Here is an 18,909-nt window from a genome sequence, read left to right as displayed (position 1 = left end):
TATTTTTCGAGTTTGGCGATTTTTTTCAAAAATAAATTCAAAATTTTAATATCTACCTACTTATAAAAAGTATTGCGAATACGCATTTTTGAAAATTATTTTCTAATTAGGAAATAAACCTATTAAGAGCCTTGTATTAAAGTATCAAAAATCTTAACCAATTAATATAAACATCGAAAATTTCATTTGTTTATAAACAAACAGCATAAGTCAAAATATTTTAAAATTAATAAAATTATATTATATATTATATAAATGATAATACAAACACTTGGTAAAAATGTCAAGTGTTCACAATTAGGTACCTATTCAATTTTACATTATTATATATTTTTACATATTTTAAAATAATAAAATTTGTTAAATTAAGTAACAATTTTTATTATGAATTTGGTGTGAATACAACAATCAAACAAACTTACGTTTAAATTATTATTATATATATTTTATGAACAGGTCAACTTCAACATACCTACTCATTTTTAAGAGAACAAGTGATATTTCCTCAACTTAGTGCCCGTACTATCAGAAAGTGTGTCCCTTGTAAGAACCCAACATGGCTTTGATAAAAATTAACAATTATTATAAAAGAACTTAAATTTTGTTGTATTCAGGCCATTAAAACATAAACCACCTTTTTCACCAACCACTAGAAATTATATCCTAGACTAACAAATCATCTTCGTTCAGAATCGTTTTTTGTATACAATGATAACTATCATTGGATTCAAATTTAACACTCCTATTATATATAATAATGATCCATACGGCACCTAATGTACAGTAGAGCGGTACTCACTTGCCCGCTTTTTTTTATATAAAGCTGATAAAAAATTTCTCACTAGATAAAAATTCCTAAAATTTAATACAAAATACCACAAAAGTTATTCTTATATCTGTATAAAAATACATAAACATTTTTTTTATGCATTTAAAGGTTAAATTTGAACAATATTACGTTTTTTAACAATATTAATTATTAAATTTTATGTCAAAAACAAATTTGCGGGGATTTAAAACTTTTTACGTTCATTATATTATTATGAATTCTACTATGTAGAATGCAATTTTTGATTTATTTTAGGATATTATACTATTTATACTATGCTTATTTTGACTGTCTTACAGTAGGTATTTATAAAAATATGTTATTAAATGTGGAGTTATATAAGTTAACTGTTTGGTTAGGTTTCGCCCGTGTGTAGTTTTTAGTAGTAGTGTTGTAGAGAAGAAAAAAAATTATAATTTATTAAGTGCTAAATAGTAGTAACTAGTAGTTGAATTACAAATAAAAAAAATTATAATAATAATATTTACAAATGATTCTAGAATAATGAATAATGAGTCTGTAATATTATAATTATAATTTGTATAATTTAACTTTGTTTATGAATATTTAAGATGACTTAAGTCAAAACCTTTTGGTATATAACATTCAACGTTTTATTTTGTGGTAGGTACCTAATAGTCAGGTATTCCAACTCAAGAATATGTTATTTAAAATTGTTTATGTGAGATACGGTTATTTTCCAAATCTATGCCACAATAAATTAAAGTCTGATATTACCTAAAATAAAAGATAATTTGTAGGCTCATTTGGTATAAACTTATGAAAAAAATTGTTAAATTATTTAAATGGCACGCTAAAAACCTTAACACTTATATATAATACCAATGGTGACACTCAAGAGGGTATTTGGAACAACTGTGAAGAAAAATTGAAAACCTACCGTAATCCGTAATACTAAAAGTTAAATAAATGATTTTAATAGCTATATCAAAAACCATTATGAAATAGATACATGTACCTAATCATTAAGTCCTATTAAATAATAATGGTGGGCATTATCTTAACTAGTTAGTTATTTTAATTTTAAACTTATTAACTTTTTCAGTTAAAATTTATATTGTACCAACTTAGCTTTTTATAGTTAATTATCATTCTTGTACAGTTAAATAAATTTTAATTTTTTTATGTATTTTTTATTTAGATGTAGCCTATAAGTTTCTAGTAACAATATAGTATATACTATAAAATAATTTTAAATTTTATGTTTACACAGTGCTAAGAGTCTTGGTAAATGTTTGTACAAATCAAAATAATAGTGCAATTTATGACTAATGAATGTTATGATTTGAAAAAAAATTAACTTTTTTTAACTGAGTTATATTAATTTTATTTTCTATCTGAACTTTTAACTTATCTAGTTAATTTTTTTTGTTGTTAACTTTTAAACTGTAACTGAAGGTAATTTAATCAAATTAGCTTAACTAGCCACAGTTAATTATTTTCATTAACATGCCTACCTTTATAAATAACAATGATATCTATTTGTATATTTTTCTTCTTTTTTTTTTTTTTTTTGGTTAATAAAAACATACTAAGTATTTTTAATATTGAATGTTGATCTTTAAAAAGTACAAATTAGATGAAATTTATTATCCAAAACTATTCTCAAAATATAAATGCTAAAAAAAACATACTGTAAAATCAATATATTCATCACTCCACCCAAAATCTAAAAATGCAATATACTTGTAAATATTTCTTTTTATCAAGAATAATAAAAATATAACTATAAACTTATTTTTATCAAATTAAAAACTAATTAATAGTTTACTTAAAATTTATAATATTACATTAACCATAGTTTCTATGGTATGATTTTAAAATAATATTCTCAAGTATATATATTATGTTAAAACATGAATTTTCAAATAAATGAATTGGTTTGCAACAGAAAAATCAATATGATATTTATTTGTCTATAATTTGCACTATGCGCTTCCTTGACAAATGTCACTGGCAAAATCTGGTGTTTCAAGGTAGTGTATTATCTCCAATTTCACTCCACACATTATAAATTCAATATCAACTCGAGGATGAACCTAACACTTCTAACATGTTAGTAGCTATGTAGACATTTCAAGTATTTTAATGATATCAGGTTTAAAATGTTATCACAGAATAAATATGCATAATATAGAATTATTTATTTAAACTGAGGAAAAGATTTATTGTAAAAGGTTCAAGCAAACCGCATTAGTTAAATAAAACTTACATAATATTAAGTGATATGTTATTAAATACATATAAAAAAAAGTTATATTTAAAATAAGTAAAAAGTGAAAATAAAACATATTCAAATTTGATATGTGTTAGATTTAAGTCTATATCTAGTGGCCAGTGAAAAAACTTATAAAAAGTACAGCGAATCTTCCAAACCAGAATTTGGATTACTTTGAAGTGACTGTCCAGCCAAATAAGCTAATTTGTGTGCCAGTTGACATAGAGCAGGAACTCTTACAGTGCCCTAAAAAAAAATAACCGTTCAATTTATTAATGTTCATCAATGATTTTATGTTTATAATTAATACTTACCGTCCAATTGTAGTACATGTGAGTTAATTTATAAGTCAGTTGTTGCATAACATTGGGTGTAATTGGCTTAGTAGCAGTTTCATTGAGAGTATCCACAATTACATTATAGTGAGTTGGGGTCACTGTACCCATGGTTACATGCTGAGACACCAGATAGAAATCATACCTATAATGCATAAAGGTAAAATTATTTTTATATTATCAAAAAAATGTTGATGTTGATTTGCTCTAACAGATTTTGTAATAATACAATTGTGTACCCAGTGATAGTAGATTAGTTTGAAAGTAATTTCTATTATGCCAACATGGCAAAATAAGATATTTACATCCTTGTATATTACATTATATTAATATTATGTGTTTATGTAGGTAATAGGTATTCAATTTTATTTATCAAATCATTAATCAGAGTGCTTTTTCCTTATGATATATATTTTTAAAATATTACTTTTTGTTTAAATATTCAACTTTTAAAATGCTGTAAAATCAGCTTATGAAAAACTTATATTACATTTTCAAACTCAAACTAATTAAATAGGAAATTGTGTTGCATTTATAATAAACAAATAATTTGATTATTCTTGCATAAATTAAAAACAAATATTGTAATAAGTTGAAAATCTTAAATGTCTAAAACTCTAAAATGTAGATATGTGTTTGATGAATATAATTTGTATTGATGAATACTCACATAGTTGGGTCAGTGATACCACTATCAACAATTGTTCCAACTGGTGGATTTTGATAATGTTCTCTTTCTTCTTTAGTGTTTAAAAAAAATCTTGCACCGATACGTTTTTTAACTATAATAAAGGCCAAACCAAATTTTTTATCCCCGTACAATTCTTTACAAGTTTTCTATAAAGAAAAATGTTTACATTAAATTTAGTTATAAGCATTGATTATAGAATAGTCTATTCTATAGCCGTTGGCTACAAGCAATGTACAATACACATGGCAACATATTTATATATACAGATACCAACCTTTACCATGTCGACTTCAACTTTATGAACATATGATAAGTTTCCATCTCCCACACCATCTCTGTATATGACAATAGTATTAGGAAGTTTATTATTTTTCTCTCTATATTTAGTTAGAGCCTCTAAAAAACCATAATATTCAAATAAGTTAATACTTTAATATTTTACTGTCTATTACATTATAAACTGGTCAGTACCTAATAATTTATTATAGATCAAGTTATAAGTTTTTTGAAGTAAAAGTATTTTACTACTTTAAGTCAGTAATAATTGACTTCAATTTTAATATTTTCAAAAGCAGCATAATTCACTTATAACTTATAATGACCGACACAAATAAAGTCAACTGTGTAGTATATTTTTCCACATTATATTTCAAATTTTGTTTAATTAACAAAAGTGCATTACATTTTTTTACACATACTTGCTGGTAATACAGGTGTTTCAGGGGTCATAGCACATCCAATAAAATAATAATTATTTTCTATACCGACACATAATATAAATGACTGATGTAGAAAGTATTTTATGTAATAGGGCTAATGTGGGTAAAAATAAATTAAAGTTTATATTGAAAACAAAATTAACAATAAATAGATAATATCCATGATATATATGATATAATGTATTTTTTTGAAATTGAATCAATCAATTGGAGATGAATTGAGTGAACTTATTAAAATCATGTTCAAGATTGATGTTTCATCATGTATATCCAAATGATCATTTTAGGCATTAATGGCAATTTAAAGATTTTGAAAACAATTTAAGGTCCACCATAAGCAACTATAGATCAAACAACTTTTTATCATTCTTTATAAGTTCTTAATCCTAATAATTACACTGAAAATCATACATTTCTTATTTATGTTGATCTGTTTTAATAACATTTTGTAGACTAATCAATAATCATAATGTTATCTTAAATGGCTAATGAATGAAGATATAATTTCTCTTCAAGTGGTAAGAGACACGTCAATACTGCAGTAGAACTACTAAAAGTGAATTATAAATCCAAGTACACAAACTAATAATCAAAAAAGATGGTTTAAGTAGAATTCTCAAAAATATATATTTTTATACAAATATGTAATGGATATTAAATATTATATATTTATAAAAATGGAAATTCAAATTATTAGAAAACTACTAAAATGGAGTATAGAGCAAATATCAATATACTCTAATAAAGAAACCATGAACGACACAAACTAAAACATAAGTACATATAGTTAATTTTAAGGCTGGGCATTAACGAGTTAAAAATTTAAAGTTAAGTTAAAAAGTTAAGTTACTTAACAAGTTACTTTTTTTAAAGAAACTTCTAACTTAAAGCATTTATTTATTTTATAGTCACATTGAGTTATTTTTTTTCTTTGTAAGAACCTCAAAGATTTATTATTGCATTTTGTATAATAAAAAAAAATAATAATAACAATAATTATTATGTTAAATAAAATTATTCTGCTATATATTATTATGTAGATATCGAGTATTCTAAATATTATAAACTATTGAAGTGTTCTGCAATACCTATGTCTGGATTTTAAAATAACGTGTTTAAATACAAGTAGAGACCTATTATTGATTAAATATAGTATACTATTATAGTTAGTGTATACTTAAACAATACTAATAGTTAATGGAACTTACACTTAGAAAACCAAACGGCTTATGAGAAATAAAGAATAATATTTTATACTATTTCTTTTTCATAGAATATAATATGTCTAAATATTAAAGAATAGTGCAATATGGGTAATTATTATTTAGAAAAGAAAAACATATATTTAATATTATCCGTACCCAATATCCCATACACGTTAGTAAGCTCTCAGTTTTAATTAAAATTTAAAATTTGTGGTTTGTTATATTTAGATTCATTCATGGAAATGATAAGAATAATTTTGCTCGGAGTGAGGGAGTGACCAATTATAATCACTATTTACTAATTTAATTATTTTGTTTGATTTCATAATTTATAAGTACCTACAGCAAAATAATTTTTTTAAAGATATAAAGACCTACATTATAATAATATGTTATTTGTAAATCTTTAATATGAAATGTAAATGTTGTAACTATACGTTTTATATGAAAAAAAAAAAAATAACTTATTTTTCCCAATTAACTTGTAACTTTAACAAGTTAAATAAAAAAGAAAAGTAACTTTTAACTTAAAACTTAACTTAGATTTTTTTAAATTAACTTAACTTAACGAATTGAAAAAAAGAGTTAACTTGCCCAGCCTTGGGCCTAATTCATATTGAATATTGTTGGTAAATTGTACATTAGAACGATAGCATGAATTCTAAAACGACTAAAACCAATATAACATTTTTAATTAATAAATAATATAACTATATACATACTATGTATACTAGTTCCAAAATGTGTTGAAAGTTCCTGGCCACTTTCATGTTTATCAACACAGCTGAAAAAAGAAGTGTGACTGTCATTCATTGTAGCTATTAATGCACCATAAGATTTTTTTCCACTTTTTGTATCATGGAAAACGTCAAAACCAACTATCATCATATTCTGAAAATTGACGTGAAATAATTTCTATCAATACATTAAATTAAGATAATACAAATTTATAATTTAGTATTAACCATACCGGTTCAGGGATAACAACACGCCATGGCGCTCCTCCTAGTTTACAATTAATTTGTATGGCAATTTTGGTACAAACTGACATACGAGTTTTCTCGTTTTGTACATTTTTCAACAGCACAACTTGAGATGGAACTAAAAATAATATTTCAAGATATTTAAAATATTTGAGTTTAAACAGCACCATCATTATGATATTGGAATTAAACATTACTATTGAATTTACATTTTTATTTATTTAAATTAGGCTTATAACCCTTGTGGTTAAAGTCAACAATAAAAAAAATAATAATGGTTTGTACTTTGGGCCAGACCTTGTTTCTGTTATAAAATGAAATGAAATAAATAATAATTTATAATATATTGGGAATAAACTGTAAGATTAATAATGAGTTAAAAACAATGAATCCATCTACCAATTGTTTATAAATATTGAATACCGACTACCATAACGTACAATTTTGGTAGTCAACAACTAAAAACCAAAAAGCGTAGTTTGGCATATAGCTTATAGTTTCAAATAAATTTATGAAAGAAACTAATCAGTGGTAAGCACTTAAATTCAGTAAAATATGAGGACTCACAATGTTGCCACTAATAATAAACAGATGACAAGGCCTGAAAACAAATCTAACTTAATTATTTAAGTATCAGAACCTGAAGCTAAACCCTTATTCAATTATTCAGATTAAATTTTATAATAAAATCTATCGTTTAAATTTCAAAAATTGATTACCTGCTCTCGTAATACATAGCTTTCTTTTAATCATATTGTAAAGATCATTACGAGATGATGCAACGACGCATAAAATAAATGATGGATTTAATTCATGTATTGTGCGATCCAAATGAATTGAATACGTTCTTATATGTATATCCTCAATTTCAACTCTAAATAAATAAAAAAATAAATTAAACATTTTGTTTTTGGGTAAGATGATAAATTGCATTAATTATTATAATAATCAATACTAACATTCTCGGTCTTTGTAATGGAAAACCCAAGTTATTTGCTATTTTAACTAGACTATTCGCAAATCGCCCAACATCAGAACTCCACATATACGGAGTTACTATAGCCCAACATGGTATTTTAATCATATTATACATGGGTAAAGAACGTAATTTTGATGACCAATTATTGTTATAACCAGCTGGATATTTGTGATTATCACCGTAAAGATTTTCTTGTGGCAATACACGACCATGAATTGTAACGAGTGCATTACTCAATGTTAAATTCCACTCTTTTAATAAATCTGAAGACTAAAATAGCATAGAAAAATTAAAGGAAATCCGTTTATGCTCATCAATATTTCAATAAAAATATTCACCTTGGGCGTAGTAAGAACCCGTTTAATAAAATTATTATACATGACGATTCTTCCATTGGGATCCACTCTTGTATGCTGTGCTATATCCTGCATGAGATATCTATTCTCACTGTAATATAAAAATAAAAATAAATATTAAATCATCTTTATATTATAACTTAATAAGTATGTAGTATCTATTAAGTTTTATATTTTTTAATGGAGCATAAAGTTTTTAATCAACATTCATAGAAAATATACCTATAAATATTATACAATATGTTTAAATATTTTTAAAAACTCATTTTGAAAAGAAAAATTATGATTTAAGTCATATTGAAATGTTTCATCACTTTCACGTTTCTATACATAATATTTATTCAAAAATAATAAAATAATATGAATTTTTTGAGGATAAAAATACAATAGCATTTAAATATGCCCTTTTCTGATTAAATCGGTCGACAATTAAAAATATATAATAATAGGTATACATCATAATTAAATTTAAAATTAGAATATAGAATGTATAAATAAATATAATGCCATACACAAATGATTAATTTTATATGATTAAAAGTAATAAATATATATTATACAGTATGCCCCCTCCTTAATTTAGCATTACTACACTATTGTTATCACACAATAAAAAATTTAAAAATTGATTAATATAATAAAAAATTAAACTGAGATTTTCTTATGTTGTAGTATAAAGAAATGAATAACATTTTTACACATTACATTTTTTAAACAAGCATCATTCTATTACCTATAAAATACATAATTTATTATTGTTTTATGTAAATTGTCTTTATGTAATGTATTCTGAAAATTTGATTACCGCATTTTATTAGTTATTCCAGTCAAAGTACATAACTCAGGGACTAAGTACACCAACTCTGTTTCCACGCAATTAAAAGATTTTTTCTTTTTTGATATCAACATTGGTTGTTTTTGATTGCTAATAGTTATTCCATATCTCTAAAAATAAAAATAAAAATACTTTAAGCTAAGTTTACAGATAAAATATGAAAAATTAAAATTATCCTAATTTACTTTAAGCTATAAATTATAATTATGATGTATAAAATAATAAACAACATACTTCTTTGTAATAGTCTATAAATGATATCTTTGATCCGTCTTTTTTAAGAAATGTTGATCGAGTACTTGACTCCTCATCAATATCATCGATTCGATATGTCTTGTTATTATATCTAGTTAGAACTATACTTCCTAAAACGGCTAATTTAAAAGTCATCTAAAATAGAATATCATATTTTATTATTATTATTTTTATTATTTATAATAAAATCCTAGTCTACACAGACCATCAACATCTACAAATATTTTTACAATGTTTCATTGAAAAATACATTAGTCACTCGATAATTTGAAAAAACACAATAAATCGAACTAAACGCTATGTACAATCTATTCGACGTACTCGTAATGAGACTATTAACGACGGTGTTTAATAATTATCTTAGTTTATAAATGTTATCATACTTAAACTTAGATGACTTAAATCATATCATATTACTAAAATACACTTCTGCAAAGGGTAAACAGTTGTTGAAATTGAATAAAACGTAGTCAGTCGCAAAATACAAGTGTAATAATATGTATAATAAATAAATGTAATATGTTTATACATACAATTTTTAAACTCTTTTTAATTTTAATAATAATAGTAGTACATGTTTTGTTCATTTTATGTTTAAACATAACTTCAAGGCCTTAACTGGAAATTAATTTCAGGAGGGGTTTTAAGCTAAACAATAATTGTGATCTAACTTTATTATAATATTGTATTGGTACCTAAATTAATATTGCAGGGGTGGCCAGCGAGAAGAGACTAGCGGGCCACCAAATGTTAAAAAATAAGGTCATATCATTATAAAACACATAAATTTATATTAAAAAAATTTGTTTGTAAAAATGTTACGATAAGTTGCGAGCTACAAAAGTATATGTGGCGAGCCGCATGCGCCTCTCGAGACGCGGTTTGGCCACCTCTGATCTATCTATTTATATGATGAGTTTATGATAAATTAAGAACAATTACTAACCATCCAATCAGAGTCTCTGCTTTTATTTTTTGAGCATTCTATTAACAAATCTAGAACGGTGTCTTCTCTCATTATTTTAGTTTTGATTTCCGACCGCAATAATAGACCATAATCAAAAACTCCAATTGTAGTATCATAACCTGGCCAAAGTTCAAGTTTATGATTTGGAAGATTAGTCTAAAATAAACAACAAATAAATACAATGTAAATTAAAAGGATTTTTGTAATAATTAAATCATTTATTATCAAATCCTACTATAGGATTAACAATTTCTTTTTTTTTTTGTTTATTTTAAAGTTTTTAACCATAAAAATATTTTGATAATTTTTTGATAAAAAATCCAAGACAAAAATTTTAAAAAAATGAACTTAAGATATTATTCCACGTTAAACGATGATGGGAAATTTAAATGTTTTAATGCAGCGGTTCTCAACTTTTTTAAATTGGCGTAGGTACCAATACAATTTGAAAATTTTTACGTACCTACCACCTGGCCATTTTTTTTTTTTATTATTAATAATGAATACGTTTATGTTTTTTTTATAAAGGGAGATTGCTTCACGTACCACAGGTTGAGAAGCGCTGTTTTAGTGTACAAAAATATATCAAACATGACTGAAATTTCAATATCATTTCTTTAGTTTCTTTAAAATTTATTTAAAAAATTATGTGTATAATTTTATTGTTTTGCAACTATAATGATTATTCATTTTTGTATAATAAATTTAAATAATTAATGTATATAATATGTACTATATATTTTTTTGTTATTATAATTATTATTTACTTTATTTAAGAAAAAAAAATATGCACCCTATATTTTTTTTTTAAATTTTATCTTGTTATAAGATAATATAAATAAACATAATGTAAATAAAAGTATTAAGTCCCAGCATTTTCTTAATCCAAAACATTATTAAAACATTTAAAACACCAACTGAATTACTTGTTGCTGTAGGATTATAGTAAAAATAAAAACAAATTGAAATATTATAAAAATAAAAATCATTAAACTTAAAACAATGTAAGATGTTCATCATTTAACAATTTTTTAAGTAACATTACTTTTTCAGAATAGATACCTATACGACCCAACCTATATAGACACAATAATTTTTTTTTAAATCACATTAATTTAATATTAATTAATAACCATAAATTATTACTATTTTACTTTGACAAGACATAAAAATAGTGTTGCTAAATAGTAGTAATTCCTAATATAATATTTGAATCAGTACTTACTTTTGCTTCTTTGTCATAGTAATTTCTTCCAACTAGTGTCAATTTCAAATTACCAAGGCTTTTACGCATCAATATATTAAAAATTTGGATACAAGTATGATCACCCTTTTCAACGACTGCAGTAAATTTTATAGTCATAATTACTAATTGGCCATCTGTGTTTCGTTTTGATGTCAGCTCTACAGTCTAAAATAAAAATGAAATTGCTTTAACTTTTAATTTATAGAGTAATAAAAATAATATATATTAAGAAACTTACATCACGTTGAAAATTTTTTCTACTAAACAACATTGTTCCATCAAAAATATATGCCCCCAAAAACTCTTTGTGTGCGCTCAATAGCCCTCTTTTAATGTTTATTCTTTCTTGTTCTGGGTTAAAATCAACTCTATACTGGTATAAACTCCAGTCTGTGTAAGTTGTTATTGGAAAATAATTTGCTATTAACTCAATAGGTTTACCTATGGACCCTAAAGAAAAACATAATAAAAACAAAACAAAATTTAGATTTTTATTGATTTCTTACACATTTTAATATGTTTCACTCAAAATTGTTTTTACTATTTTTAATATTAAAATTAATAGTTATATGATATAATACTGAGTGAAAAGAATTTATCAAACTATTTTAAAGCAAAAATAATTAATGATGAATTTATTACTTTATGTATTAGCATTGACTTCATAATTTTGCATCTAAATTTTTATATAATTAAAAAACAAAAATTTAAGTTTTTAAATCCTAAAATTGAAAAGTTCTTAAATATAAACTGTTTACTATACCTTGTTTTCCACTTTCGGTTGTTGAAGATGCTGGTCTTGCCAACCTAAAATACTGATTTTCTATAGGTTGACAATCTTGAACTGCAGCTTTATTATTTATCATTGGCGCATATCCTGAAATAAAAAAACAATATATTAATACATGGGTAACGAGTTACTAATTTACAGACAAAATTAAATAACATATATTCTGTCCTATGAAATAATAACCTTGGAACCTTGGAAACCTTTTAGTGTACATAGGGAAACAAATTCAAAGTTTGATCAAATTTCTAAGTTACAAACATCTCTCTTTTAATAGTGGACAATATGTATTTTTACACAGTGAGATAATACATTTTTGGATCAAGAACAATCATTAAAATTAAATTATTATTTTAATGCTAGTACAATTAGACAATTGTAACATAAGAAACTAAAGTAAATTCAGAGCAAAAAATAATAATAAGCAATAGTTAATATTGGTATAGCAGTCAGTGTAGTTTGTTGGTGACTGTGTGACATCATTTTAAAATGAATAAATACACAAACTACAGCCTGGACCAACTAAGTCTTGGTTCAGATGAATTGCTCCCTGTATTAATATATACAGTACATTGTACGTGTCAATAAATTCAATGGACATAATAGAAATATGTAATACTAAATAATAATATCTATAATGATATCCCATATTAAACCAAAGTAAAATGTTCAAGGTAGATATTGTTATAGTTTATTTCCTAGTGAAAAAATAATTAATTGTATAATTTAGCTGAAATTATAGTCAGAAGTAGTCTGAAATTCTGAACATTGTATTAGTTTTTAATAAATTTAATAAGACGCACAAATATTATTCTACTAAGTGTCTTACATATGTATTGTTATCACTTTCGCTCAACTTAAATTGTCTTGATTATAACAGGGTTGGTACTAGACTACTAGAGGTATGCATGTTAAAACTTAATTTTGTACCACTATGATACAGAAATGTCTAGGCAATTTGATGCTTCAATATATTGAGATATATCATGGCAAAAAATATCAACATCAATAAAGTAATTGAAAAATTCGAAATCATCATATTCTTTGATCTTATTAAAATATTCTCTTAATTTGTATAATAATAAAATGTATAAGTTATACATATGATTTACATGGAATGCAATAAAAATAAAACAGCACATAAGTAATATTATGTTGAATTAATGAACTATGAATTTCATCTTAAAACAGAGAAAAAATATTGAATTGTAAGTACTCATATGTATATATTATTACTTTTATTTTTAAATAAACAATTACAGTGTACTTAACTCAAATACACGAATGAGTTTAAAAAATATATACATAACAAGAATTACTTCCGTAACATAATTTATAGGCACATGTGTGAATTGATCAGAAAAAGTGGTCTAGCATAATTAAGAACTTTAGTTTTGACTATTTAAGTATAATATATTATTATTCAACATATTTTAAAAAGTTGTCATGCAATACTTAAACTTATTTAATAATTACAATACACTCCATTGTTAAAATAATCTAATAAACTCGAAAAATGATACTAAATGATACTTCAATGTTTTCAATATTTTGTATCTTTTTAAGTAGTGCTGTAGTACACCCAAAAAATTGATGTAAATAATTATTTTAATAATCTCATAGAAACTACGTATTCATCAGATGACATTTTTAAAATAGATAAAACTGGTTAATTTTTTTAATGTATACCCTTGAAAGTATCTATTTTTAAAATCAATTTAAGTTCAAGCCTAAAACATAGTAACAATTGAAGAAAAAATAGTAATACACTCTATTTAGAATATGATATGCACCGAAAAATAATAAGATTACTTTTGATTGATAAGCTTAAAAATACTATAAACAATTAATATCATTAGAATAAGGTTATCGTGGAAATAAAAAAGCCTGGATGGAGTTTGAAAATTTTATCCCCTCAACCTAGTTACCAAATATTGACTTTAATAAATATTATTTTTTATTATAATACTAAAAACACATATATTATTAAAGTAAATTATACCTCTTTCCAAATTATTGATTCTATTTGCATTTGCTACTTGTCCAATCTCTTCAACCTTAATGAAGTAACAAAATTAATAATTATTAAGTATTTAGTTATAATAGAAATTATTTTGAATTTTAAAATGTATTTCTTACTCTTGGTAGTCTAATTTCTGGTCGTCGAACAAATCGAGGTGGCATATTATCAACTTGTTGTTGATTTGGTCGAAGTCTTGGATCTTGTGGTCGTATTTGATGATAAGTAGGAGGTCTTGGCCCACGAGCCCGACCTCTACCGCGCCATGGATTCTCCATAGATAGTCTTTTAAACTATTTATAAACAAAAATAATTTTCATCAAATAAAAATCTAATAAGATTGTGTAGAAAATCATGTGAAAGATGGTGAAAGATACAATAGAAGAATTACGCCATAAATTGTTCTTATTAAAAGAATCTAGGAAACAGGTCTATTATTGCTGTGTCACACAACAAATCTTTTATACAATTTTACGAGGATGATCATCCCTAACAATATCGCTAAACAAACGTGGTCGGATAACGGGCCCAGACAACGTAGACGAACATCAAGGACGCATAGAAATTGTTTTGTCGACCAAGCACGAAGGTTCGTCGAAAATGCAACGAACCAAAACTGGTTGACGCGACGGGCGCCCGGGAATTGGGCCACATTTCACCTTTTTTTCCAAAGGTATACGGTAATTGGGCCACTAAAATTTTGTATTTATTACAGGTAGGCCCGATAATTGGGCCACTAAAATTTTATATTTATAATAGGCTGACCCGGTGATTGGGCCACTATTACATTTTAAATTGTAATAAAATAATATTTCATATAATACATCTTTTTATATAAATTGATACAATTCCTAATACTGCAACGCATACGAAACTTTACTTGAAGTGAATTATTTGAATATTTACAATCTGTATCATGTTATTTAAAAAAATTATTTCATATTATTTATTATTTGACTGTCTTTATGGATCTAAATGTTTTGTTTTATATTTTTATGTACCTATTAGAAAATGCTTTTTTCATATTATTTATTTTTTGACTAACTTTATGGTCCTTATATTATATTTGTAAAATAAGTATTGGGATTCTTTATAAAAATTATATCATATTTGACTAATTTTATGGACCTTGTTGTATATTAAATTAATTAAATCTGTATGGAAGTATTTTAAAAAAAATATTAATTATTTGACAAATTGTATTTTTATATGTTAAAAAAAAATAATAATTAGTTAATAAACATTATATTATATTCATATTAATAGTATATTTGTGTGCTATACTTTTATGGCCCAATCTCCGGGTAGAAAAATGTTAACAAATATTTTATACAAAACAGGTAGTTAAAATGTGGCCCAATTCCCGGGCGCCCGACGCAACTAGTGACTGGTGGTGCGCCAACCATGATGAGGGTGGAAAGGGGTCACGGAGTCGAAAGTAGGTAGTTGGAATGTTCGACAACAACATCATGTTAATAATATTCTTATAAGCTAAATTAGGTTAAAGTAAAATATAAAAGACTTAAGAGAGTTCTAGGCGATTGCATCAAGTTAACGCGTGTTTAATTACATATTATATTGGTTATTAAAGTATTGTCTATGAATTATAAATAATAATATAGTATCAATAAATATTTTATCTTACCGTTAATCAGTTGATGAGACGAAATTATTAATTTGAGCGAAATCAATTTATATAACGTGTATTAAACTACGTGACTACACGGCTACACCGATTGACGTGCAATAAAATACTATTGTAAAATTATAAACAATATTATTGTATCGAATACCGACACGAACGCAATTTATATTATTTACTGTATATGAACTAATGAGTAGTTTCTTCGACAAAAGTACAAGCACAAAAAATATTTCAAACCTCGTGGTTTATGCCGAAGTCAACCGTGGAATGGTAGTCGAACAGTATTTCAGCACCTCCGAATTTTGAACACCGACCGTCGACCTCTGCACAATATATACTGCGGCGTGAGAGAGTATATGCGAAGGAAATAAGAAACACGAAATTCCTCCTACCAAATGTGTGTGTAGTTTAGGGTAGGGGGTTGTAGAACTGTTATTGGTCGAAATAAAGTGTGTGTGTGGGGGGGGGTTAGGTTAGAGACGTGGCGTGCGATGAGTACGAATACATTGTATACAATACATCGTAAACGACGCGTAGGGAAGACTATACAGTAGGTAGTAACAAATTTAGGACATTCGGTCCCCGGACAATTGGTCCCCGCGAAAAAACACAGTATGCAGACAATTGGTCCCCGTCATAATTTTATACACGGACAATTGGACCCCGGCTTAAAAGTTAAATACAAAATATTATACAAAAAAAAAAAAAATTAAGTTAAATACTTAAATATGATGAGAGAGTAGTCACTTTCATTTAATTTGTTGTCAAAATATTTAAATTTTAAAAGAAAAGAATAATCACATCATATATCATACATCCTATGTATTTTAAATTAATTCCGCGCACCCAACTCAGCGAGTGGGTGCAGACATGTTACACTCGATAAATGTGATGGAAAAATCGGTGGTTGGCGTTTTAGATACGTGGTTTCAAATTCTGTAGTTGTTGCCTTATAATTTCCATTGACGTAGCATCAAAATAAGTCAAAATGTTGTCTACGTCGTCATTATAATTAATTTTGTCATACAATATAGACATTCCGAAAATAAAAAATAATAATAAATAATAAAAATAATTAAATAATAATTCATATTTTATTACCTTTTTTAATCATATTCACTGCAGGTAAGAATGCCAAAGCGCTTATTAATTTCACAGCTTGTCTGAATTGTTTATTTTCTTTGTATTTCATGACTAGTCCTAATTCTTGGACTTTTCTTTAAATTAACTGATTCGAACTGGCTCGTTCCGCTTCCCAAAACATCCGGATTAGTTTCATGATTATGTGACTTAAATTTAATTACATGTTTTAAATCATTGTCGGTAATTGTATAAATCAATAACTCATGAAGGTAAATTGGTCAGTCAACAATAAAAGATTATTATTTATCAAGGGAAATATTTTATTACAGTTTACTAAAAATAGTTAGTAATATAATGCTATTATAGAAGTATAGATGAGTTATATTTAAAAGTTTATAATCCATCAAGATTCGTACCTTATTGTGATATCTTTTTTGTCTAAAAATATTATTATAACATTATAATAACGAATAACGATTAACGAATAATACTTATATAAATTTATTACTTATAATAATAATATAAAGAACTTTGGGACATTTTTTTACATTTTTTTACATTTTTAAATTTCTTAGGACATTTTTTACCTATTTCTCGTACTACGACTAAAAAGTTTGACCTTATTGAAATATAATTATAGTACTTAAGTACTACATAATAATTATAGTACTATGTAATATAAATTATTTTAATTTTTGAACTTATCATCAGGCGTAATCCGGTTTTAAATTAGACAAGGCTAAAATTTATCTTTAGGTCACACCCGTCGATCATTTAAATTCCAAAACATTACAAATATAATTTCATTTTTTAATAATAATTGTATTTTATTTAATAAATAATACATTTTTTGGAAAGGCATTTAAATCAAACCCTAATCATTACAAAATGCTTTCTGGGATAGAATAATATTATACCTACTCGTATACCTATTCAAAAAATATTGACCGGGGATCAATAATTGTACGTGTATAAAATTATGACGGGGACCGATTGTCCGCATACGGCATTTTTAGGCGGGGACAAATTGTATTTAATGCTTTTACAATATTTAGCGATTTGTGATATACATATTATGTTTAAATACATTTGTCATTGTTCTTTGAAGTGTCGGATAAAAGTTGTTTACGGGTCGAGCACGACCTGTGAGCCATAGCTTTGATTTTGGAAGCCCCTAGTGTAGAGCAGTATGTACTATGTGGTGTTCAACACTCAAAGTTAGAAGATATATAAAATATCGAAAGTATTCATACATTTTTATCGAGTTGACAGTATATTTTGTTGTATTAGTATTTAATGAATTTTAATAATTAAGCAATAATAAAAAATATAATTTAAATAGGTTAAGATAACAATTATGAAATATAGTGTTGTTAAACTTTTATATTTTAGTTAGCATAGTAATCAAAACATAGTAGTAAGAAATGTAAATAAAATTAGTTATTAATTAGGTTAAAATAATAATTACGTAAGTTAAGGTGTAAATTAGTATAATACAATCGATAATTGCTCAATTGTAAATTTAGTATATAAGAGATATGGTTAAGGCAGAAAAGGGGTCAGTGGTGGTGATCATGTGACTCGATCACCACCGGACGTCGCGTTCAAATAAAGTATTTCACATCATTTTTGGTTATACTTTATTTTGGTATACGTCCGAGTAATCGGAGTATACCTACGACAATTTATATGTATAATATTCTTATATTATACAATATTTTTTACTTATATGGTT

The 18,909-nt window shown here is 25.3% G+C and overlaps 1 protein-coding gene across 1 annotated transcript; it reads right to left on the bottom strand.

Annotated features, from left to right (window-relative positions):
* Nucleotides 1-2,736: 2,736 nt before the first annotated feature.
* Nucleotides 2,737-18,184, bottom strand: LOC114129493 (piwi-like protein Siwi). The gene is made up of 19 exons (XM_050207239.1): nt 18,180-18,184; nt 16,329-16,479; nt 14,566-14,739; nt 14,429-14,483; nt 12,403-12,516; nt 11,878-12,089; nt 11,619-11,804; nt 10,373-10,549; nt 9,406-9,561; nt 9,142-9,281; nt 8,319-8,427; nt 7,961-8,250; nt 7,721-7,875; nt 6,989-7,119; nt 6,741-6,909; nt 4,369-4,490; nt 4,074-4,240; nt 3,383-3,548; nt 2,737-3,314 (listed from the first exon to the last, which is right to left on the bottom strand). Exons 1-19 carry the CDS (start codon nt 18,182-18,184, stop codon nt 3,198-3,200), a joined length of 2,796 nt encoding a protein of 931 aa, XP_050063196.1. The 3' UTR covers nt 2,737-3,197.
* Between the last annotated feature and the right edge of the window lie 725 nt (nt 18,185-18,909).

The sequence above is a fragment of the Aphis gossypii genome, chromosome X (genome assembly GCF_020184175.1).
Source record: "Aphis gossypii isolate Hap1 chromosome X, ASM2018417v2, whole genome shotgun sequence".
Classification (NCBI taxonomy): domain Eukaryota; kingdom Metazoa; phylum Arthropoda; class Insecta; order Hemiptera; family Aphididae; genus Aphis; species Aphis gossypii.
The sequence above is the reverse complement of the archived record's forward strand: the minus strand, read 5'-3'. Positions and strand labels throughout refer to the sequence as shown.

What these genes read in the sequence shown, in the direction of transcription:
- LOC114129493 (XM_050207239.1), bottom strand. An exon ending in CAGAAATTAGACTACCAAGA is followed by an intron (nt 14,484 to 14,565) that starts GTAAGAAATACA and finishes TACTTCATTAAG; the next exon opens with GTTGAAGAGATTGGACAAGT. An exon ending in TTATAGACTATTACAAAGAA is followed by an intron (nt 9,282 to 9,405) that starts GTATGTTGTTTA and finishes TTTTATTTTTAG; the next exon opens with AGATATGGAATAACTATTAG.